We start from the raw sequence: 24,737 nt of genomic DNA on the forward strand, positions 1-24,737 counted from the left end.
ACATATGGACAACTGTGATAGTGACTCCTGTATGCCTAGAAGCTTGGACCAAATCAGGGGTGTCAAATTCAAGGCCTATGGGCCAGATCCGACCCACAGGGTGCTTCGATCTGGCCCACTGGGCTGCCTTGGAAACAGTGAAGGACCAGCCCTCAGTGCTTCTGCCATTGAAAACAGAGCTTGGAGGGCCACACACTGCCCTCCCAAGATCCGTTTTCAGCAGCCTCCTTCAACTCTCTGCCAGCAAAAACGAGCTTGGGTTGCATGTGGCCCTCCAGAGCTCAGATTTTACTGGCAGAGCGCTCAGGGCACCACAGGCACACTGACACGAGTGACATTGAGCTGGCCATACCACCCTGGCCACAATCACCACTACTACCCCGAGGTCAAACACAATCCTGATGTGTTCCATAATGAAATAGAGTTTGACACCCCTGGACTAGATCATCTGTAAGGTGCCTTCCAACCTTTACATTCACTATACTGCAGATTCCACTTATCGAAAGGACAAATCTCATAACATAGTTTTGTTATGTTTTAACACACAAATTACAATCCACTTGCCAAAACAATGCACTTATTAGATAATACCATACTTTATGGAAGGGGACATAAGGGCAAAAATGCTCATTTTTATTCTTTTTCCTATCTGAAATGTCAGGGAGGTTCAGAAAACCTACTAAAATCTACTACCCCAATGTTAGAATTGACAACAAATGTGTTTATCCCACACTAATTAAGTTTTATATATAATCTACTAGAGGCAGTACAGGTACTCAATTTACAAGCACAACTGAGTCCAACATTTATGTTGCTAAGTAAGAAATTTGTTAAGCGAATTTTGCCCCATTTTACAACTTTCCTTGCCACATTTGTTATGCAAATCACTGCAGTTGTTAAATTAGTAACCCAGTTGTTATGTGAATCTGGTTTTCCCCATTGACTTTGCTTGCCAAAAGGTTGCAAAAGGTGACCACATGACCCCGGGACATCATAAATGTCAGTCTTCAAGCATCCAAATGTAAACCACATGACCACGGGGATGCTGCAATGGTCATAAGCATGAAAAATGGTCATAAGTCACTTTTTCAGTGCCGCTGTAACTTTGAAGAGTCCCTAAGTGAACTGTTCTAAGTCAAGGACTACCTATAACTCAGATGTAGATCTGTATCTAACCCTCTAAGTGTCAATTCAATTCTTTGAATGATAAGTCCTGAAGTTCTATGGAAAAACCAAGAGAGACACTGCAAGGCTGTCTCAAAAAAATGTACACGTACCTTGAAACCATCAAATACAAATGCTTGATCATCTGAGCCAAGCTCTTGCTCTGGCTGACAACCTGGTCTGGCCCAGCCAATTCTCATATCTCCAGCAGTTACTGCCTCAAATTCAAAGTACCACTTCCCAGTTTTTACAGCATATGTTTTTTCTGTTCGGAAAATCCTGAACCTTTCTATCATGCCATCAAGCACATCTGGCCTTGCAGCTGCAAAAGTTAAAAATTTAAGGATATATATATTTTATATCAAAATTAAATCACATTATCTAAATTTTTAAAAGTTTGGTATAGCTGTGGTACTAATAAAGGAGAATATTTGTAGCTCAGGGTTGAGGTGAGGGGTCTTTGGTGCTTTCTGAGCTTGCTTGTTTTCTTGCAGACATTTCATTACCCGAACTAGGTAACATCATCAGTGCTGATTTGAAAAGTTAGGGTCCTTTTTATCAGACTGGCAGCCAAAAGGAAAGGGAAGAAAAAGTGTTTTATTTTCTCAACAATTCTTCAAGCCTTAGCAAGCCTTAGAACCTTTTTACAAAATTCTTAAGTCCAATGTTTTCAAAAGAGAAAAAAAAAGTCAAATAATGGACAAAAGAACTACATTTACCCCTTTTTGAAATGGATTGAAACCTTAGCAGATTTGACATTATTTGTCCTGGTAGCCATTCACAAGTACAACCCAAGTGTGTTAGAATGAGACAAATTTTCTTTTGTTGATTAAATGCTTACTACATGTAAACATCCACTCTAGATTATGCCAACGTTATTTACTTTCCAAGGAAGGGGACTTCAAAAAAAAGAGAGGTCAACAAAGGAAATACTGATAATTACCTTGCTGTATTTCAAAAGGAATGCTCAAGGAACTGAGCTGAAGGAACAGCTTGCCTTCAAAAGTTGTGGGTGCTTCTCCATTGAAGGTTTTTAAGAAGAGACTGGACAGCCACTTGTCTCAAATTGTGTAGGGTCTCCTGCTTGAGCAAGAGTTGGACTAGAAGACCTCCAAGGCCCCATCCAACTCTCTACTCTAATTGATTGATAGAAATATTTTAACGGAGCATTTGGATGGAGGGAGTTTCCTTTAAATATAAAGTTATGTGACTATCTGTATGTTGCCTTTTTTAACATATTTCCAGTGAGTTTTTTGGTCAATTTTATTATAATTGTTATTCTGTTTGGCAGTTTCAAAATTGTTAATGTTCTGTTTGACTCAAAAAAATATTAAAATAATTAGAAATATAAAAATAATTATGAATTTATTTGGGGAAGTTAGAGTACAATTAAAAATTAAAAATTGAACATTCTCACCTTCCTTGAATTAATAGCATATATAATAATATATTAAAAACTGTTTCAATATAATTTCAGTACCATGGTCTTGATCTGGAGCTTCAAGGTTATATCCATAGCTAATGAGAGTACGAACTGCTTCCCGGAGACTATCTTTGTTTGATTTCTTAGTGCGATCATCTAGAAGTGTATAGGGGACAAGGCGAGGATTTCGACGGTTCTTCACATCCTATACAATATAAACATTATGAAAGATAATTTAAAAGACTTTAACACCTCGTTTTTCTAATACTGTAAATAGATCTGCACCAACCTGGAAGGAAAAATCAAGTAGGTTCCTGAGGCTATTCAACACATTTAGGAACAGATAAAATGGCCCTTAACAAATATTCCTAATAGGGGGATTGGCCAATACTTTAAATAAAAACTCAATGTAAAACTAATTCAACAGGTGTGAATATTGGATCAAATTCTACAAGATGTTCAACTATTTGTGTGTGTATTTGTATGTATGTGCACAACTACATCTGTACCCAACTATTCAACTTTTCATAGTGTTAATTAACTATTACCAGTTATTAACTAATAAAATAACCCACTGTACATTCAGTAGGGCACTGTGGGGTATTTTATTAGCTAATAAATGGAATTGTTAGTGAGTTTACTGCAATTATGTTAGCAAGCTTAATATAATGCACAATGACATGTATCAATTGGTACTGTACAGTATCAATTTTTGCTTGACATTGGAAACATTATTGTGATGACACAATAGGGAAGGAGAGTTTGTTTTCCTCATTTTGTCCATATCTCCACTTTCGAAAGGTTTAGTTCTGAAAAATGCATCAATTAACTTGAAATCCAAAAAGTAAAACTCAATTATCTTGTTTGCCATTTGTCACACATTTAGTTCCATAATGAGTACTATAAAGATTCTAATATGTCTGAACTTACCTGTTGAATTCCATATGTCCAACCCTGTCTTATACGATCTCTTGCCCATACATTGTGAGCATTCTCTGCAAGTTTATCAACCATGGATTCCTGAGATGGAGTCAACTTGATACAACTTAGATCCATAGGAGCAGGTTTATATCCACTCAATAATAGATAACTGTTACAAAAATTAAAAGCTTTAATAAACTCTTATGAATTCTTATGAATTTTTATGAATATAAAAACTTAAGCCTTGATCATTGCATTGTTTTGGCATTAAATCTTATTAGATTCAGATCATTCATTTCCTTGTACTGGAATTAGTAATCAGTACAATAATTTAGGAATCAAAATCCAAATTCCAAAATGTATAGGCCTTAGAAATGAAATCATATGTAAATTAAAACTGTTTTCATATACATAAATATGCAGGTCTTGGCGTATTCAGGTCTTTTCCGTGTAAGATTGAGAGTATCTTGGCGACGTTTCGACGAGGTCCCACTCACCATCTTCAGGCTGGTGCTTTCGGCTTCATGCTTTGCCAGCAAAGCGTAATCGGAGCTGCCGTCTCTCTAGAAATACTGGTGGGGAGGTGTGGTGTGCTGGCTCTGTTGTAAGTGGGCTGGTTGGCTTACAACAGAGCCAGCACACCACACCTCCCCACCAGTATTTATAGAGAGATGGCAGCCCTGATCACACTTTGCTCGCACAAGCACGAAGCCGAAAGCACCAGCCTGAAGATGGCGAGTGGAACCTCGTCAAAACGTCGCCAAGATACTCTCAATCTTACATGGGAAAAGACCCAAACATGCCAAGACCTGAATACCTGTACCCATGAAAATCTATGAAAACATACATAAATACACACACACACACACACACACACACACACACACAATTTTAATTTACATATAATTTCATTTCTAAGGCCTATACATGTTGGAATTTGGATTTTGATTCCTAAATTATTGTACTGACTACTAATTCCAGTACAAGGAAATGAATGATCCGAATCTAATAAGATTTAATGCCAAAACATACTACAATTTTTGGTCTGAAACACATCAATTTCCTGACTCTTTCCTAATATACCACATTACATCACTTTCCTAATATACCACATTAATTTTTGTTTATTTCCAGATGGAATTTTTATTATGCAAATATACTGCCTCATACTTAGAATCATATGGAGGTTCAGATATCTTCAATTTGTATATTAATAGACAGAGTATAGGAGATAGAGTAGGCATATTTGCATTCTCATTCCATAATAGTCTGACTTTAAACTTACTTTTTGGGAAGTTTTAGTTTCTTCACCTTTTCTTCAGCATGTTCATCAGCAATTCCAACATGACAACCTAATGCCAGCAATGTTCTAAAAGACAAAACCATTATATCTAAAGTAATTAAAATCAAGCAAAATATACTAACTGAATGACAAGGCTAGAGTTCCTTGTGCAATTTTAAAATTACACGATTGTAACTATTATAGTTACAATTGTAACTATTATAGTTACAATTGTAATTATTATGGTTACATGATGGGAAGAGTTTTGTCTTTTCTTATTTTGCTCATATTTTTGAAAACTATTATCAATCTTGATTTCAGAGCTATGATATCTTATTGTAGATTTTCCTATTCAAATTCGCATATGAAACTATTTGCTGTCCAGATTTATACTATATGTATTTTTTTCTCTTCCATTTATATAATGTATAATTACTGATAAATATTTAAAAAGTAACAAATATGAGTGCTTTGTAATTCTCATCAAAAATGAAAGTTGAGTACCTAATATTGTATGAGTAATCAGCATATAGCAAAGGAAATTACTTGTAAATATGCATATTTCTATTTACGCAATCCAAAAAATTAACGAGTGCCTTGCTAATCCTATTATCGCGTAAACCAAATTTCATAATCTATTAAGAATTCATACATTCATATAAATTTACTTGCAAAAATATAAACATACTTCAGACTTACTTTAATGTTTCTAGTGACATCTGAAGATTATAATTCCGTTCTTGTTCAGGCAGTTTAGCAAACTCTACCAAACAGGGATGCTGTCGCTTGTTGTCATCTCTAATCTGTAAAACAGGATTTCAGTTTATCCTATAATTATAGCCTAAAAGGATCAATTTTGGAGTAGACTTTCCCTGCAAAAAACCCCTAAATCCACACAAAAACATATTTGTGCATTACTTTTTCCACTCTTAATCAAATGTGCAATTTTTAGCTCTTGGATTTTAGCTGATTGTTCCTTTCGTACTAGAACCAGAGAGAAATACTGATTGTGGCAATATTTCAAGAGAGTCTGTATAATATGGTGACAAAAAGGCAAGATGGTGGCCACAACAGGTACAACAGAAGCTCCACCTGTTTTTTATGTGTCACATATATGATGTTCATAAAATACAGATTGAGCTTTAATTGCCCTGTTTTAGCCACTATCTTAACTTTTTGGATCACATTAGGTGGATGCCCTTGATCGGATTTATTTCTGTGTAATTTTTTAAATTATATTTATTACATTATGCAAAACTCATTAGAAATACTCATTTAGTATTTAGGGAGTAAAAAATACTTCCAAATTATATAAATAAGCATATATAAATAGAATAGAATAGAATAGAATAGAATAGAATAGAATAGAATAGAATAGAATAGAATAGAATAGAATAGAATAGAATAGAATAACAGGGTTGGAAGGGACCTTGGAGTTCTTCTAGTCCAACCCCCTGCCTAGGCAGCAAACCCTACACCACTTCAGACAAATGGTTATCCAACATCTTTTTAAAAATTTCCAGTGCTGGAGCATTCACAACTTCTGGAGACAAGTTATTCCACTGATTAATTGTTCTAACTGTCAGGAAATTTTTCCTTAGTTCTAAGTTGCTTCTCTCCTTGATTAGTTTGCACCCAATTAATTAAACGCTAAATTTAGTATTGTACATACTGGTCCATACTGCCATCCAAGTTCGATTTTATTCATCACCCAAAGTTCATGGATATTCTCAGCTAGTTTTTCTCTGATTCTTTCCAGATGTGGAGGTAATACAATCTAAAAATAGAAGAGTGAATCTGTTAAAAAAATAAATGGCAAACAGTACAATTAAGAAAAAAAACAAACCAATGAAATAATTATACCAATCATTTTGTGGGCTTATTTTTTACTGATTAAAATTTCCACTGCCAAAAAGAAAACCCAGTGAACTAATTGAAATTTACCTTTGAGTAGAAATGTAAAGGACTGAATTGTAAATATCTTAATGCCACATGTACAGTACTGTATATAACTTGTTTATTTTAACAAAAATATTTTTCTACCTTTCAGTTATAGTTAGATGGTGAAAAAATTAAAAATCCAATTATTTCAGCCTCTTTATAATTTGTAGCAACACTGTTCCATTTTTAAAAAAATCTATCATCTATCATACCTATTTTCTGCAGAATTAAGAAAACGAGATTCAAAATATAACTGCAAGAAATTGCAAATAAAATTGTCATTCTCCACTAAACCAACTCTATTCATGAACTTAACACTGTTCATCAGCATAGTTCTTCTATTAATAAAATAGCAGAATAAAAATTATTTAAAACTGCCAGACAGTATTGTCACTCAGATGCTTTATCTTAAGCACTTACCCAATATACATCTTATCAGGGGACACTTTTGTGTCTATTTTTACATAGCTATCAAATGCATTCACTCCTTTCAGCAATGATGTAATGTGCATGTAAGAAATGTGCATTTTGATCTCATGCAGAAAGCTTCACCATTATGGCCTTGCATCACAATTTTGCATGCAAGCAAGCACATGTTGTGCATTTTGCATCTTAATGTTTGTATTGTCATTTCCCACCCCCTGGATATTGAGACCAATACAACCATGATGTAGAATAGATTCATATTAATGGAACAATCATTGAACTACATTTGACATATTTAAAATGTTAAATATAAATGTTATAAATAAATGTGTTTGTCTGATATGACCTTAAGCATAAAATCTGACTTTGTGGATTCACTTATACAGCAATCAAAATGATTGGGGCTGTGGACGTGTGTTCTGTCATTTTAAATATTGATGATATTGATATAACAATACTTTTAGCAGTCACATGGGGCTTGTCATCCAACCTACTCCTAGTTTTAACATAATATAAATTAAATCTAATGCGTGTTTAAAGTCAATGTACATTTTACATACCTGACTGGTATCAACAGGTACTGGAGTGAATGCTGCTTGTGACAAAGAGATATTTGGTCCCAAGAGATCCCTTGAGCAATTGCAATCTTGTTTATATTCCCTGCTGGGTTCCACTTTTAACTTTTCTTTGGGCAGAATAGCTTCAAAACATGGAGCATATCCTGGAGGGGGAAGAAATTTAAATTCCCCATGGCGGCCTCCAAGCAAAAATCGTACTCTGTAAGATAAGTACAATGTGACAGACTCTATATTAATTAAATACAATATTTCTTGCAAAGTTTTACTTGCAGATGCTGAATTTGAGCAGCTTTTATAAAACTTTAGGTTCTTTTGTGCTGTAAATTTCCTAAATTGTCTGTAATTAATTTACTTTCTTGTTCACCTTGATAGAATTTACCTTTACCTGGGATTTAGTTTGTTATTTTCATATGTCATGTACTTTGGAATAATGCTAATAAAATTGTGTGCATATTTACTTGTAATTGAACTTCACTATGCTCAGTAGGTCCTTAATCCTTAGAATAACAAGTTAAATGGTTTAAATAATTTACTTAATTTTGGATTAAATTAGAACTGATAACTGACAAAAACACAGAGACCATCATTATCACTAAATTGTTAAAACAGTTGCAATAGTATAACAATAAAAAGTTAATGGAGGAGGGGGCAGAAGGGGAAGAGGAAGAAGGGGAAGGGAAAGAAGAAGGGGAAAAAGAAGGAGGGGGGAGGAGGAGATATTATCTATCTCTTGATTCTTCTTCTTTCCTTCCTCTTTTATATTTTTCCTAGCAGAGAAACCATAACAATTTCAAAAAACCAATGCCCCTTCAAATTTAATCAGTTCTCAAATTAGTATAGTCCCTACCAATTTAAAGATACCTACACTCTCTACATCTGCTTTTAATAAAAAGTTACAATGTCAACAGTCACTAATCTAGATTAGACTTTAGCAAAGAAAATAATTGGATGAAGATACGAACTTTATCCCTGCTGAAAAGCTGACAACCGGAAAGAAAAGACCATCTGTGTTGAAATTCTCAAACATTCCCTGCACTGGCTGCCCATTTATTCGGAATGAAATGCTTGGAGCACTCAGATCAAGGCAACAGCTGATGACATCATCAGTCCTGAGTAGATGATGATTAGGAGAATTGACTGATTTTGCTACACAACCTATAATTAGGAATGAATATTAGAGAAAAATTGAAGATCCTAATATTAAAGCTATTTCCAAAGATCTCAAAAGCACATTGAGAAACACAAAACTGCATAATAGATAGACTAACTCAGTATCAATTCTTCTAAGTCAGGGGTGCCTCAATTTCATATAGGAATCTTTCTCTTATTGCACCATATGTAAGAACAGAATCTGGGACTTTCTACTTGTGATACAGTTGTTTCAAACCTTCTATAGCTATCCTCTATAACTCTTTCATTTAAAACCTAACTTGCAATATCTTAAGCTGTAAGCAATTAATCTTACCTGACCATAGATGAAGTCCATCAAAACCATAAGAATATAAGTCATCACCAACACCATTGCCACCCCATTCTTCTCCACCCACAGGATATGGTGAATAGCCTTCTGTTGATGCCCAACCTACACGAAGGTGAGTAGCTTCTGCTGTTGTAAATGGCTCCACATAATCAACCATTAATTCGTAATACCATTTCCTGTATTGAGCAGAGCCCTCGTTGATTCCAAGGAAAATATTTGGTCTCATGCTGAATACAAACAAAGTAATATATTTTAAAAAATCAGTTTAAAAAAAAATCACAAAATTGATTTTTTTAAAAAGCAAATTACCAACTTTTTAATGCTCAGTTCTTCTACACCAAACAAGTTCTAATAAAAATAATATTATAGAAGGGCTTGCATATATGTGCTCATTATAAATACATATACATGAGCATTAAAAATAATATCCTATTCCATTTTTTACCTGCTCACATGATTGACAAGGCGAGTTTGAAGAAGAAGATCTCTCCCTGGCAGAAGATTATCACAGATCAAATGTTGATTGGATCGCACAGCTACTCCATGACATACACACAATGAACAAAGAACATCTAATACCTTGGGAAAAAATGACGTAGAGGTTGTTATGGAAGTTTTAAGTCATTAGAGCTTCTATATATCAAAAAATTAAATATGCTTCATTGTTATCTTAAATTTTATGTTCTACTTATAAAACTTATATTAACCACATAGATTATTAAAATAAATTCATGTTTCTCTTGTATACCTTATGGTTTCTGCCATGTTTGTCCAAAAGACAAATGATTGATTTAATATGTCCTTCTTTAATAATATTCAATGCTTCTGGACTTTCCACCAACACACAGTGTAATACTTCAAGAATTCCTAAAAATATAGAAGCCCCATTTTAGTATTTATCTCTTTATATTCTTTCAAAAACATACAATAAAGAACAGTCATAATAATCTAAGAATGATCATAATAATCCCTTTTCTTCTATAATTATTGTAAGAGTCAACAGAAATAAATAAAATAAAACAACAATGACAACATCGTTGCTGTTGTTTTCATATTGAATTAACTTGCATTCCTAAGAAAATGCTTCTTATACTAATCTTGATAAGCATGATTATTTGAGAATAACATAAAAGATTAGCCAATTAACATAAGCTGCTTTCATGTGTAATGATAAACTTGGAATGAGAACTCATATCTCCGCAATTTCAAGTAGCCCTCAGTTTCTACTATAGCTTCTCTATTGTTGCTTTGTTTTACAACAGATTTAAATAAATGAAATGTTTGATTTGAAATAAATCAAATATTTTACCAATTGTCAAGAAGATTCTGAAAGATTGTCAAGAATTAATTGGGTTTTTAAATTTTGTTGTTTTATTTTGTTTTTGTTCAGGAGCTACTAAATACAGTACTTGTTGATTAGCATTCTGAGGAAAATAACCAATTTAGCAGATAAGAACATTCAAACTGTATTACCCAAGCGGAATGGAATTATGTGAAGAAAAACACCTTTTAGTTTGTGGGATTAAAATCAATATTATGAAAATGAAATATCAAGAATGATAAATATTTTGAAAGCAATGCCTATGTTAGTTTCAGATGAATACTTTAAATAGACAGATACATTACTGGGATACTTTTTTCCTTGTTTTAACTGTCTTATGATGATAGCAATGGTTTTAATTTTCATGATCTATCAGTCTCAATCAAGTATTGAATGGAAATTATATTTACTACATACCACTGCAGGCTCAGCTTGAGAGTTATTATTTAGCACTATTGCAGACTTGGTAAGTTTTTGGTTCTAATTGTAATAGGGATTTGGTAACTCTTGGGTTCAATTGGACTGAAAATTTAAATGTGATTTTTTTCCCTCTGATGAGACATTGATAATTAGTAGCAATATTTAATTAAAAATGGCTGGTGTTTTTATGGAAAATGTAGTCTTATAATGAGATCATTACATTACATCAACTATTAAGTAATGCTATTTTTTAAAAGTTCTTAAATTTTGCAAATAAAATATAGTTTATGTAGAAACCATAGGTTGAATAGTGATACATATAGTTAAGATATGCCCTATATATAGTGTTTGGCCATGATGCTCATAGGGCCTCCGATACTTTGAAGTACGTGTCTAAGAAGTACTTTAATAAAAATGTGTTATGCAATTAGATATTTTGTGAACATTTTTACATTTTTTCCAAAAGAAAATAGGAAAATTCTCCATAGCACTATTATATATTTTTTCATTGCAAAAAGTTTTTGCCGTAGTTATATTATACTTTTTTCTTGTTCATTACTCAGAATATCTTCTAATAGACAGGTAGACTGATCAGTTCATTTAATAAATAAATTAAAACAAATTAAATATCATCAAAGATGCAAAAACTCTCAGCAGCAGATGAAATAGTACAACTCATACACTACATGTTAAAATCTCTCATATCCATAAACAAATTATGCATCTGATTTTTATGAGATGTTTTTATTTATTGCATTTACTTCATGCCACAATCTGACAACTCTCAATTTTATTTTATATTACTTAAACATCTTTCTGTTTAAAACAATGCTCCATGTTAATTTTTCCCCCTAAATCCAAAATACAGTCTATAGTTCAGCTGTAACTAATTGAAAAACAGCTGTCATTACTAAGCTGCAACTAGACCAATCTGAATTGCAGGGCAGAAATCATCAATTTGGTTAAAATGCCAAGTGTTGTTGGGTTCCTAATTGATCTAACCATTGCTATTTAAGTTCCTTTAAAGATAAATTATTAAATTATTTATAAACTAAGATCTAATTCACTTTTAACTTAAGTATCATGCTTAAAACATCGTAGGTGTTTGAGAAACAAGAATAAAAAAATCTACTGATATTTACTATATATGATAGAAAATATATCAGTTATTCAGTTAGTAATAATGTCTTTCATCATGGGTGGCTGAAAACACTAAGCAGGGGCAGATGCTAAGCAGTGGAAATAAGAACCAAAATTAATAAGAATTTTCATCACTAGCACTTGGAATTCCATTCCCTCCCTTTTTCTGCTCCTTGATTTTCATTTCCTTTTTCATTTCTTTTCCATGTAGTATTTGAAAGTAACCAGGGTATTTCTGGACTGTAAGTTAAATTGGGACTACAAAACACTTTATCTCAGAAGAAAGAACACAAAAATGAACCATCATTTCAAGGCTATGGTCAAGAATACTATACAAAACATATCTTGAACCTCCCCAGGAGCAGAGCTCAACGTAAGCGAATTTCTATCTTTTTAACCTGTGAGATACACATGCCAAGAAAAATATCAGACCATAAAAGGAAGTTTCTGTGTACAACACAATATCCCAAACAAACCTGGATCAGATTATATAGGCACCAAACAAAACAAAACAATTTTTTTGGCAAAATTTGTATCAGATTCACAAACAACAGCTTTTCAATTCCCGTTTGTAGGTACCCAAGGGATCATTATTAAATTAGTTCTATGCCAAATATTTCATACTGTATTCTGGAAGAAGAACCCATGAATTCAAATATACATCATAATGTCAAGAAACATACCAGAAGATGCTTCCAATCTCTCCAGCCTACTAATCAGCCAATCAAGAGATCCAGAGAACTGAGCACAATTTTTACGATTCCCTCTAATCAAAGCCGCTAGGAATAAATAATAGATAAACTCTTAATTTAGAAATCCTCACATTCACTGGCTGAAATCATCATATAGTATTTTGACCCAAATTGGAGTTTACCGAGCTAGCATACATTATAATTAAGATTAGAAAATATTCTATGAAAAGCACTAATTATATTTGGACTCTTATAAATGATAGCAATATTGATGCATGCTTAATAGTTAGCTATGAAATCCAGAGATCGGGTATTCCTCCACTTACAACAGTTCATTTAGTGAACATTCAAAGTTACAACGGCACTGAAAAAAAGTGACGTATGACCATTTTTCACACTCACAACTGTTGCAGCATCCCCATAGTTGTGTGATCAAAATTCAGACACTTGGCAAAGTCAATGGGGAAGCCACATTTCCTTAACAACTGTGTTACTAACTTAACAACTGCAATGAGTCACTTAACAGTCACAGCAAGCAATATTGTAAAATGAGGCAAAACTCACTTAACAGCGGTCTTGCTTAGCAACATAAATTTTGGGCTCAATTATGATCATAATATAAGGATAACTGTACCTAAGCTAAATATCAAATTACAGCTCTTATTTTGTTGGAATACAGAGATATTTGAAAACTTTACTCATTATAATATTCTTTAGCTAAACTGGCCAGAGATTTATCATAAAAAAATTTAAACTCAAAGTTATGCTACATTATGCTATACTACCTTACACTATGCTACACGATGGCATTATGTAATGGAATCAAATTAAGATCTGAGAGTGTAGTAGAATCAAAGAATTTACCACACAGGGTTTTTTTTTAATCAGCAGGAAGTATCCACATTTAATTTAGTTCACATGAAAGGAAAAACAATCTTATATTTTGAATCTACCACTTAACACAAATACAATTGTACATATATCATAAGTACACTGCAATTTTGGTATAAACTACAGTCTAAACAAGGGTGCACTTGGACATCTGAAATTCTTTATCATACACAATAAAATATATTTTCCATAAATCATAAAATTTCAACATCCCAGGGTTTTTAGCACATATATTTGTGTGTGTTTAGATGTTATTAATCTCAGTTGCTCGAAGGTATGTCTTACCTAATAATTCATACAGTGAATTTAGAATAGATTTCCAAGTTTCTCCTGCTTCCTTTCCAGCTACATCAGCAAAATGAGCTGCACTGCTGTACACATGTAAGCGATCAATACATTCAAGTACTAAATTGATCATACCCTATAACAAAAGAGGTATTTATTCTCAATCATTTTGTATTTTTCATAAAATGAATATACATAAACACATACACACAACACATATAGTGTTAAAAATCTCTGAGCTTTTTTTCATATGTGGTATTATATACACACTTACACTTTCACTTAGGTAATATGTAGGTAATAAAGGAACAGATCTTTGGGGAAACAAACGGTCCCAAGAAGCAGGAAAAGACACAGGTAAATATTGACTTATAAGTAGAACAGTCCAATCTTCATATATTTAGGAAAAAGTAAGTCATGTTGCATCAAGACAAAATCCATCTTTAAAACTGCAATTCTCCATAGATATTGTTTACCTAGCTTCTTAAAAGTACTCTATTTCTATATTAATTCCATCTCCATATGGTACTCAGTCTCACTGAGTCATATATTTTGCAAAACTAATATACTTCTAATATTCTGCATTTACAATCTTTTGAAGAATGTGCATATTATAGGCATCTTATATATCTCCTCATATTTTCCTGGAGCATTATGATGGAATGAGACCTAAAATGAGATTTAGCACTGTGTATGTGAGGTTTGAGCACGCATACTCTGTCATCCCACCTCACACTTTCCGTTTGCAGGTCTGCATGAAAAGCACTGAAATGTCTCACTTCATGTTTTAATTAGTTGTGGCTTATTACTGAATCCCAAAAGAACAAAGTGATTAATTTAAAAGGTGGGATACTGAAATAATACAAATCATTTAGCTTACGATATTAACTTGCTTGGTTCCAACAAATCATAGTGTAAATTAACTAACTTTCCACCAAGACATGATAAGACATTCTAATGGTAGTTTGAGCTTGTTTGTAATCTGTACTTGTAGCTTATTTGCTGATCTACAAATAACATTTAATGAAAGGAATGACAAACTTATTAAATCTTCAGAAGGTAAAGATGTTTTTTATTCTGACAAATTTTGCCTTGATTGGAACAAAAACCTGAATTTAAAAATCCTGTAGACGTTATACTAGAGGTGGTATTCAGCCGGTTCGCAGCGGTTCTGGCAATCCAGTAACAAGAATTTGGTGTGGGTTGCAGAACTGTTAGCGATTTCTGGCTTCTCCCCCGAACCGGTTCCCGGTCGCCCGAGTAGTCACCGCTCGCTAGCTTGCCCTGCCTGTCCTCTCGCTGCTCACTTGCCCTGCCCACCTGCTCGCTTGCCCCCCCACATGACGCTCAGCCTGCCCATCCCAAGCCACCCTATAAAAACCCTTCACCACATGGCCCTATCGCTTGCACATGCTAGTCTGCTCTGCAGCTGCCTGCCTAAGTTGATTTAGTCTTCTACTCTACTCTTCCCAACAGACCTTCCGGCCTCCTCCTGCCTACAGGACCAATAAGTACTGACTTGCTAGCCACACTCCATCCGAGCCTGGACCTAACTCCCGGCAGTCCTTCCCGCTGCCTGGCATCGCCCCGACCTTCAAGCCACCTCTGGAGGCCATGGCCTCCAACCTGGGGCCTGGCACAGCCAGCCAAGCCGCCACAATGGCTTGTGCCAGCTGCCGATGGCCCTGGATCGCCTTGCCACAGCCCACCCTCCTCCCAACCTTCCAGTCGCCTTTGGAGGCCATGGCCTCCAACCTGGGTCCTGGCGCAGCCGGCCAAGCCCCCATGATGGCTTGTGCCGGCTGCCGATGGCCCTGGATCGCCTTGCCACAGCCCGCCCTCCTCCCAACCTTCCAGTCGCCTTTGGAGGCCATGGCCTCCAACCGGGGTCCTGGCGCAGCCAGCCAAGCACCCACGATGGCTTGTGCTGGCTGCCGATGGCCCTGGATCACCTTGCCACAGCGCGCCCTCCTCCCGACCTTCCAGTTGCCTTTGGAGGCCATGGCCTCCAACCTGGGTCCTGGCGCAGCCGGCCAAGCCTCCATGATGGCTTGTGCCGGCTGCCGAAGGCATCTGGATCACCTCACGACAGCCCGCCTTCTTCCCAATCTTCCAAGCCACCGCGATCGCCCACCCAAGGGCTTCTAAAAGCCCTCAGAGAAGCCTTTTTAAAAGAACCCACTTCCTTCCCACCTCCAGCCTCCAACAAGCACCTACGTCTTTCAGACGTCTTCTCCCAATTCCCGAACTGCTGCTGCAATCTCCTTCCTGCTCATTGGTGAGCAACTGATTCTCCCTGACTGCTTTCTTCAATTGGGTAAGTAAGTGGCATTTTTTTTCTACTTATTATTTAAATCAGGGCAGGGGTCTTCAAACTTGGCAAGCTTAAGACTTGTGGACTTCAACTCCCAGAATTCCCGAGCTAACATGACTGGAGGAGAGCTTCTGGGAATTGAAGTCCATAAGTCTTAAAGCTATCAAGTTTGAAATCCCTTGATTTAAAACAAGGGTCTTCAAACTTGGAGGAGGAATTCTGGGAGTTGAAGTCCACAAGTCTTAAAGCTATCAAGTTTGAAGACCCCTGATTTAAAAAAACAGTAAGTGTGTCAATTTTTTTCCCCAAAAAAATAGTCATATAAAATTTGGGAAATTTTAGCTGCTTTTCTATTTTTAGAAAGCAGCTGCTTTATGAGGTTGTCATTGTGTGTGTATGGAAGTTCTTTTACTTGTGTGAAATGTTATGTGCCTCTAAATTAAAGCTATATTTTTAGATTTTTCCAGCTGTATCTGTTTTGTGAGTGTGTGTATGTGTGTGTAGTTTTCAGTTGTGTAGGGAGTGTGTTTTCAGTTGTGTAGTTTTGTGGGTCTGCTGCCAATCCAGTTATGTTACGTGTCCTAGCATTTTTTGAAGTTGATGCTTGCAGCATGCAGGGCAGGTGACATTTTACATGAAGTCCAACTGCTTTTATGGTTTCTGAGAAAAGTAATAACTTGTTTTGGGTTATAACACTTCATCCTTATTAAAGCTGGTTTTAACACGTTGAGATTTCTGGAGCTGAGCCTGCTTGATGGGTTTGAAGTGTTCGTGATTGCCCCGCTTTTGTTCTTGCCTGGGTCTTTTGTCCTTCCTATCATGGTGGTTAATTCTGCCAGTTATCAGAAAAAGGGGACCTCCAGGTGAGTTATCTTAATAAGGGCTGTACTTTAGTGGTGCTTTTTGTTGTCTTGCTTGTCTGCCTGGGGGTTTCTTAAAGGCAGAAGGGCTGAGATTTCTGGTGTGAGGTTTTGGATCCTTGGGGGAACAAGCCAGGGTTTTTATTGCAGTGGCTTTGTCTGGGGATTAAGTAAAAAACTGGTGTTTATTTCCAGTATTTTTTGTGTGTGTGTGTGTGTATGTTTTCAAAGTTATCTACTCATTAACAATGATCAAATACTAATATTTGCTTATCCTTTTTACTGAAGTTTCCTTATATAATTGGTGTTTTCTTTTATATTTTTACATTTCTAACTTCTGTTTCTGTCAGTTAGCCATTGATAAGAGAAATCCCTTGCTAAAAAGTATTCTAACCCTTCTCCTTGATTGTAAATTTGTAATTGTTAATTTATTCATTTCTGCACAATCTAATACTTTAATTCATTTTCATATCTTTGTTTTTCCATTGTTGTGCAAACACAATTCTAGAAGCTGTTGTATGTGTAAAATTAAATGAATCCAACAAAATATTTCTGGTTTTAAATCCAGAATGCCCCCTGTTGGGATTTGATTTTGAGCTTGTATTCTGATTGTTTGTCAGACTCCCATGGGTCATGCAGGGGCAACTCTGTAGGCTGTCCTGAGTCCCAGATTTGGTTGAACCTTGCCTGATGATGATGTAATAAAAGGGCTTTGGGCAATTCCTAATATAGCTCTACCTGGAATAGATCTTTGTTATGTAAAATAGACTGGCCTAGGCCAGAGTAATGGCCCATTAGTAAAGATTGGGGGGGGCTGAGTTTTTGCCTCTCTTGAGTTTGTACTTTTCTTTTTAAGGGAAATATTCTACTTTTTAATATATCCTAAAATATTTCATTTTCCTAGGAGAGGGGTGGGTTTTACCTTCCAACAATGAAAAACTGTATCTTTCTTGTTTGTTGGACCCCATGCTGATAAGACTATACATTGTTGCTGGGTGAAAAAAGAGATTCCCTCCCAGTCACATGATCTCCAAGCCATGCCCAGCCAGTCACATGACTGCCAAGCCACACCCACCAAATAAGCCACACCCAGTCACATGACCCCTCCAGGCCACATCCACAAAATAGGCCACGACCACAGAACCGGTAGTAAAGAATTTGAATTCCACCACTGCATTATACTTCAAATTTAAAACATAAAACATTACTTTTTCCATAAAATAAACAAGACTGCTACCTCTTCTTGGAAGAGATTTTGTCGATTCTTCAGAGCTCTTAGTCGGTTCTGTTTGTCTTCATGCTCTAAGTGCTCATCTGGTGGGTGGAAGTAACCAATCAAGTCCTGAAGGCTAAGGCTGACTGATTCAATGGGTAAATCAACTATGGAAGACTTAGCTTTCTTGCTGACAGCATCAAGGCTCCTAAGGTTAATGTAAAAGTTCACTAATTAGACATATATTTTCATATGATTCTTAATGCTATCATTGCAATATACCAATTTAACCAGGTAATTAATAAATACATGTGTCTCAGTTTTAGTAAGGAACCAACACTAAGTAAAACAGCTGTACAAAGATCATCCAGTCCAATTCTGATCTACAGTTCTGGAAATAAACCAAGCAGTTTGTTCTGGAAGTAATCTAGTATAATGTAATGCCCAGATTGTGATTCAAAGAACTGGAACCCCCTTTCAAGATAATTCTTTTAAAATTTAGCATACCTTTATTGTTTTGGGACAGCAAAGTACTTTACATAAAGAAATCTTCATATAGTTTGGTATGGCTGACATAACACCATTCACATATCTCATGTTCAAGTAAAACAAATCCAAAATGGAATTTTGTGAAGATTCATGCACTCTTCTACTAAATAATCTTATCAAGCTGTTGGCTTCAGAATGTTAAATATGATAGAAAGAGGAAGTGAGAAAATAGTATATATGTATACCTTATGAACCTGTTGAAAAGAAAGACAGTGCTACGAATTACTCGTGCTGTACGTGATTCTTCATGCTGAGATCTGGATAATGTCAATCCATCATCCATATGGCCCTCATGGTGCATGATGGCCTGCAACAAAAAACCCAATGGAGAAAACAATGCTAATGCTTGATGAATCTTTTGTTCACCCTAATTCTATTTCTCTGGATATCTCAATCCAGGTCTATCAATTATTTATCAATGATGTATAGCAATTACTCACTCATTATCAATGATGTATAGCATCATCACTCTATGTCTTAAAGCTTACTCTTGAAAAGTGTAAAACTTATATACCCATTGTTTTATGTGAGATCTGCAAACATTGCTACCTCACTACAGAAATTAATGGACAAAATGCATACGTTGCCAGTTCAGTATAGGCAAATTCCTATATAACTATGAATTCATTGTCCAGCCAAATAATCCAGTCTTGAGATTAAAAACAAAATAGTTCTGAAGCATTCCCATATGCCAATTAAATAAACCCAAAACTGCTTCATTCTAGAATGAATTATGACCTATTTGGAATGGCAATTTATAGCTAACAATAGCAACCACTTCACAATTTGTGATTAAAACCTTTATTCCAGATAATGAGGTTTGGTCTTTGTGAGCTGCTTATAGGTGGACCCATATATAAGAAGAGTATCCTGCATACATCCTCTGATAATTTCATTTTGCATAATAGTATCTACTTGTCCTTCAAAAGACAACTTTTGCATTGGACAGTGAACCTTCTAAGATTTTCTTTCATGGAACAATTTTTGCTAAGTTCTTCTAAATGCATTCTCAGAGATACTAAGACCTCTGTATTTGTTGTTCTGAAATCCTGTACTTTTGCCAATTTATCAACCAAGTTTATCAAACATTTCCCCCCTTTTTTTCTGAATAAATAGCTAACTTATGAGTTTTATCTCACCAATTTGATTAATATGGGTTTGCATGTTTCCAAAGAAATTCCTTGTAATTTATATGAAAGATTTTTATCATTACTTCACTCCACTTTACAGGTAGTCCTCAACTTTCAGCAGTAACTGAGCCTGGCAATTATGGTTGTCATGGGTCATCACCTGACCTGACCACCCCAATTTTATGACCTTTTTGGCAGTGACTGTTAAGTGCTGTAGGGCACTGACTTCTGGAAACCAGAAGTAAAAGTTGGTTTCCAGCAAAAAAAAAAAACCAACATAATAACTTGCTGTCAGATGACCATGGGCAATGTCAGAACTTCAAAACTGAGTAGTAAGTTACAACAGTTGAGTCTGTTGTAATTTCACATAATCACTAAGTGAGCAGTTGTAATTTGAAGACTACCTGTAATACTTAGTCTATATTTCTTAAATCAAAGTCCATTGGTTTATTTTCTTTAATCATCCAGGTGTTTTGTTTACCTACACAGATCTAAGCAGTATTGTATGTTCAAATAATTTTTTTTCTACTAATGCATATCAGTTGACTTCAAACTAATTTCATAGTTGATACTGTGTACCTTCTGACTTTCCTGCTTTTTTGTTTTTTGCTTTATAAGAGTTACATGTTAGAATGTTGTTTTGAAAACAATGGCAGTAATCAAGCAGAAACTACAAAATATTTGGTGGAAATCGCTACAGAGTATTTGAGCCAAGCTCACGACAATGTTTTCTTATTGCCAAGACTGTTAAACATGCAAATATTTATAGGAAACTAGGGATATTTGTGGATTTCAAAGGTAGCGTCACTGATTAACTTTCTTTCTATTTACTTCTGCCAAAAATACACTCTTGCATATATTTTTTTTCCATTTAGCGTAACAGATTTTTACAATTATTTTCCGTAGTTTTGGAAATATCCTTTTTCCTCACATATTAGTTTACATAACTCTTACATTTTATAAAACAAGTAAAACATAATGCTAAGAAAAATGAGATAAATTTCTTTAGTTATTATTTTGCTAAACTCTAGTAAAAAGTCCTCATGTAATCAAAAAGTGTTTGTATCAATATAAATAAAATATAGGCAATCCTTGCTTAATTATTGCCCTGTTTAGCAACCAAAGTTATGACACCACTAATAAAGTAACTTTACAACCTGTCTTTGTACTTTCAGCCAACACAGAATCCCTGCATCACCTAATCACTATTTCAATGCTTTATAACCAACTTCCAAAAAAGCAGAATCAATTAGGAAGTTGGCAGTAAAATCACATCATGATCACATGAAGTCTTGCATAACAACTATAGTAGAAGTGAGGTCATAAATCTGTTATATCCTTGTGATGTCAGCTTAACAGCCACACCACTTAGTGAAGGAGTTGCCAGTTCCAATTGTAGTCATTAAGCAAGGGCTACCTGTATTTGCATTTCAGAAAGCATGCTAAGCAATTTACATATATATTTAAATAAGATTATATTAGACTAGATAGAATTCTTTATTGGCCAAGTGTGATTGGACAACAAGGAATTTGTCCTGGTGCAAATGCTCTCAGTATACATAAAAGAAAAGATACATTCGTCAAGAGTCAAGAATCATAAGGTACAACACTTAAAAATAGCCATAAGGTACAATAAGCAGTCAAATCATACTAGGAAACAGTCAATATAAATTTTAAGGATACAAGCAACAAAGTTACAGTCCTACAATCACAAGTGGGAGGGGATGGGTGATAAGGAGTGATGAGAAGATTAATAGTAATAGTAGTGCAGACTTTGTAAATAGTTGGACAGTGTTGAGGGAATTATTTGTTTAGCAGAGTGATGGCATTCAGGGAAAAACTGTCCTTGTGTCTAGTTGTTCTGGTGTGCAGTGCTCTATAGCATCATTTTGAGAGAAGGAGTTGAAACAGTTTATGTCCAGGATGTGACGGGTCTGTAAATATTTTCACAGCCCTCTTTTTAACTTGTGCAGTACTACAGGTCCTCGATTGAAGACAGGTTGGTAGTAATTGTTTTTTTCTGCAGTCCTAATTATCCTCTGAAGTCTAGTCTACAAAGAGGACCCTTGCATAGGTATTTGGAGATTCAAGGTGTTATAGGATGTAGTGCAGCGCCATATTAATAGCATCATCTGTCGATCTATTTGCTCAGTATGCAAACTGCATGGGATCTAACAGTGGATCCATGATGGTTTTCAGGTGGGACAGCACTAGCCTTTCAAAGATTTTCATAACTACCCATGTTAGATAAACTGCTCTGTAGTCATTCAGTTCCTTGATGGAGGGCTTCTTTGGCACTGGGATAATAGTAGAGCATTTGAAGTAAGAAGGAACATAGGACATCTCTAGTGAATTATTGAAGATTCAGGTGAAGATGGGGGACAATTGGTCAGCACAGACTTTTAAGCAAAGAGTTATCTTGTCTGGCCCTGGTGCTTTTCCTGGCTTTTGTCTGTGAAATAGATCTTGCACTTCTTTTTCTGTGATCACCAGAGGTTGTGAACCCAATGGGTTGGGGTCAATTGTAGGAGGCTTGGCTGTTGTTGGTGTGTTTGAGATGGGGGTTGTGGAGATAGGTGGCTGTAGTTTCCTTTCAAACCTGCAGTAAAACACATTCAGGTCATCTGCTAGTTGTTGATTTCCTTCTGCCTGGGAAGGAGGTTTGCTGTAGCCAGTGAGGTTTTTAAGGGTTTTCCACATGTTTGCTGGTTCATTTGTTGAGAACTGATTCCTTAACTTTTCAGAGTAGCTTCTTTTTACTGCTCTGATCTCTCTTGTTAATGTTTCTGCCCTGATTGTATAGCACTCTCTCAGCTTTTCTGTAGGCTTCCTCTTTGGAACGATACAGCTGCTTAAGTTTAGCTCTGGACCAAGGTTTATTGTTACTATATATTTGCACGTTCCTTGTTGGTACTTATAAGTCTTCACAGAAGCTGACATATGATATTACAGTATCTGTGAGCTCATCTAGGTCTGCAGTGGTATCTTCAAAAACATTACAATCAGTGCAGTCCAGGAAAAAGTTTGTCACATGAGCAAATAAAAAAGGAAACAGTGAATTATCTCATAAAGGCATGATCGAATAAAAGTTTAGTCAAATTTCTTTTTTTTTAATAGTGATACTATGATTTATAAATTTGTATTGATAATAAGAGTATTATATAAGGTAATTGTAATTGTGACTATGAGATGAATGCACAAAACTGATGGACCAACCGACTTACTGTTTGTATAAAAATATGGGGGAGCTGATGCTTTTATGTTTTGTTGTTGTGTTTGTATGTTAAAAAACAATAAAAAATTAAAAAAAAAAAGGAAACAGTGAATATATGTTGTGTATAAATATATGAATATAAGCCTATAAAGGAAAATATCTGTAGCAGAGGTTTGAAATGAGGGGTTCTTGCTGCTCTTTGAGCTTGGTTATTTTCTTGCATGTGTTTCATTTCCCAAACTAGGTAACATAATCAGTACTAGTCACAATAGAATAGAAGCCTTCCAGTCCAAAAAACATCTGTTTGGGGGAATTGGGATTGAGCTCTTACATAGCAAGCAGTACCACTCCAAGATATAGTTCTAATGATAGTTGAATGACAAACACGTTGAATTGGGTTCTGGGTAAATTTTAAAATAACAGAATAGCAGAGTTGGAAGGGATCTTCTAGATCATCTAGTCCCTATACTATTTCTGACAAGTGGTTGTCCAGTCTCTTCTTGAAAGCTTCCAGTTATAAAGCACCCACAACTTTTGAGGGTAAGCTGTTTCATTGGTTGATTGTTCTCATGTCAGAAAATGTCTCCTTATTTCTGGGTTGAATCTCTCCTTGATCAGTTTCCATTCATTATTCCTCGCCTGGCCTTTGTGTGCTTTGGAAAATAGGTTGTCCCCACTCCTCTCTTTGACAGCCCCTCAAATATTGGAACACTGCTATTATGTCATTCCTGGTCTTTCTCTTCACTAGACGGCCATTCTCAGTTCCTGCAACCATTCTTCATATGTTTTAGCCTCCATGCCCCTAATCATCTTTGTTGCTCTTCTCTGTACTCTACTCTTCCTAGAATCTCAACATTCAACATCAATTTCCTTGTCACATCAAAGTTATATTTAATATAATAACCTTGTTTTAAACTCCTTACCTTTCGCTGCACAGATCCCATTCTTACAGACTTGGCATCCACTGATTGGTAGGTAAGCCACAAACCTGTATCTACATGCTGTATAAAGCAGACTGAATCTCCATACTTTATTTCTGGGGTTCCCATGCCATCCACTTCTTTTCTTATCCCTAAATCTAATTTCTCCTACAAAGATAAAGAAGCCAGTTGTTATCTACAAAAACATTTTGAAAGGTGAAAGGTTTTATTTCAACAGAAAATGGTAAGCATAATTAACATTACAAATGATAATGCTTAGTCTATAGCACAATATTAATTTCAATAGTACTTAAGCACACTTATTTTACAGATACAGGTAATCTTTAAAGAAAAAGCAACTACTCCAAGCACATAATAAATGTATATAGTTCTCTTTATTCCCATTTCATTATTGTGACTAATACTAATTCTGTGACTAAATTCTATAGTTCTTCTGTCTAAATCATTACATATTCATAATGTTAATGTTGTACTATACATACAAACTAGAATGTCAAAGTTACAAGCCAGTTTCCTACATCACAACTATGAATTCTTTTAATGACAAATTGA

At 35.3% G+C, this 24,737-nt stretch overlaps 1 protein-coding gene across 1 annotated transcript in view; it reads right to left on the reverse strand.

The window, feature by feature from the left end:
- Window positions 1-24,737, reverse strand: part of RYR2 (ryanodine receptor 2) — a 288,713-nt gene that overhangs the window by 141,755 nt on the left and 122,221 nt on the right. Inside the window, exons 13-28 of the mRNA XM_087937122.1 lie at window positions 24,168-24,332; window positions 19,086-19,207; window positions 18,376-18,559; window positions 13,965-14,100; window positions 12,780-12,875; window positions 9,964-10,082; window positions 9,661-9,794; window positions 9,201-9,442; window positions 8,698-8,890; window positions 7,718-7,934; window positions 6,463-6,567; window positions 5,490-5,593; window positions 4,794-4,877; window positions 3,518-3,677; window positions 2,645-2,792; window positions 1,278-1,486 (exon numbers count right to left, since the gene is read on the reverse strand). Of these exons, the coding sequence (XP_087793248.1) occupies window positions 1,278-1,486; window positions 2,645-2,792; window positions 3,518-3,677; window positions 4,794-4,877; window positions 5,490-5,593; window positions 6,463-6,567; window positions 7,718-7,934; window positions 8,698-8,890; window positions 9,201-9,442; window positions 9,661-9,794; window positions 9,964-10,082; window positions 12,780-12,875; window positions 13,965-14,100; window positions 18,376-18,559; window positions 19,086-19,207; window positions 24,168-24,332 (2,418 nt within the window). The remainder of the gene's footprint in view (window positions 1-1,277; window positions 1,487-2,644; window positions 2,793-3,517; window positions 3,678-4,793; window positions 4,878-5,489; window positions 5,594-6,462; window positions 6,568-7,717; window positions 7,935-8,697; window positions 8,891-9,200; window positions 9,443-9,660; window positions 9,795-9,963; window positions 10,083-12,779; window positions 12,876-13,964; window positions 14,101-18,375; window positions 18,560-19,085; window positions 19,208-24,167; window positions 24,333-24,737) is intronic.

Source organism: Pseudonaja textilis, chromosome 1 (genome assembly GCF_049901715.1).
Source record: "Pseudonaja textilis isolate UNSWEBS1 chromosome 1, rPseTex1.2, whole genome shotgun sequence".
In the NCBI taxonomy this organism is placed as follows: Eukaryota; Metazoa; Chordata; class Lepidosauria; order Squamata; family Elapidae; genus Pseudonaja; species Pseudonaja textilis.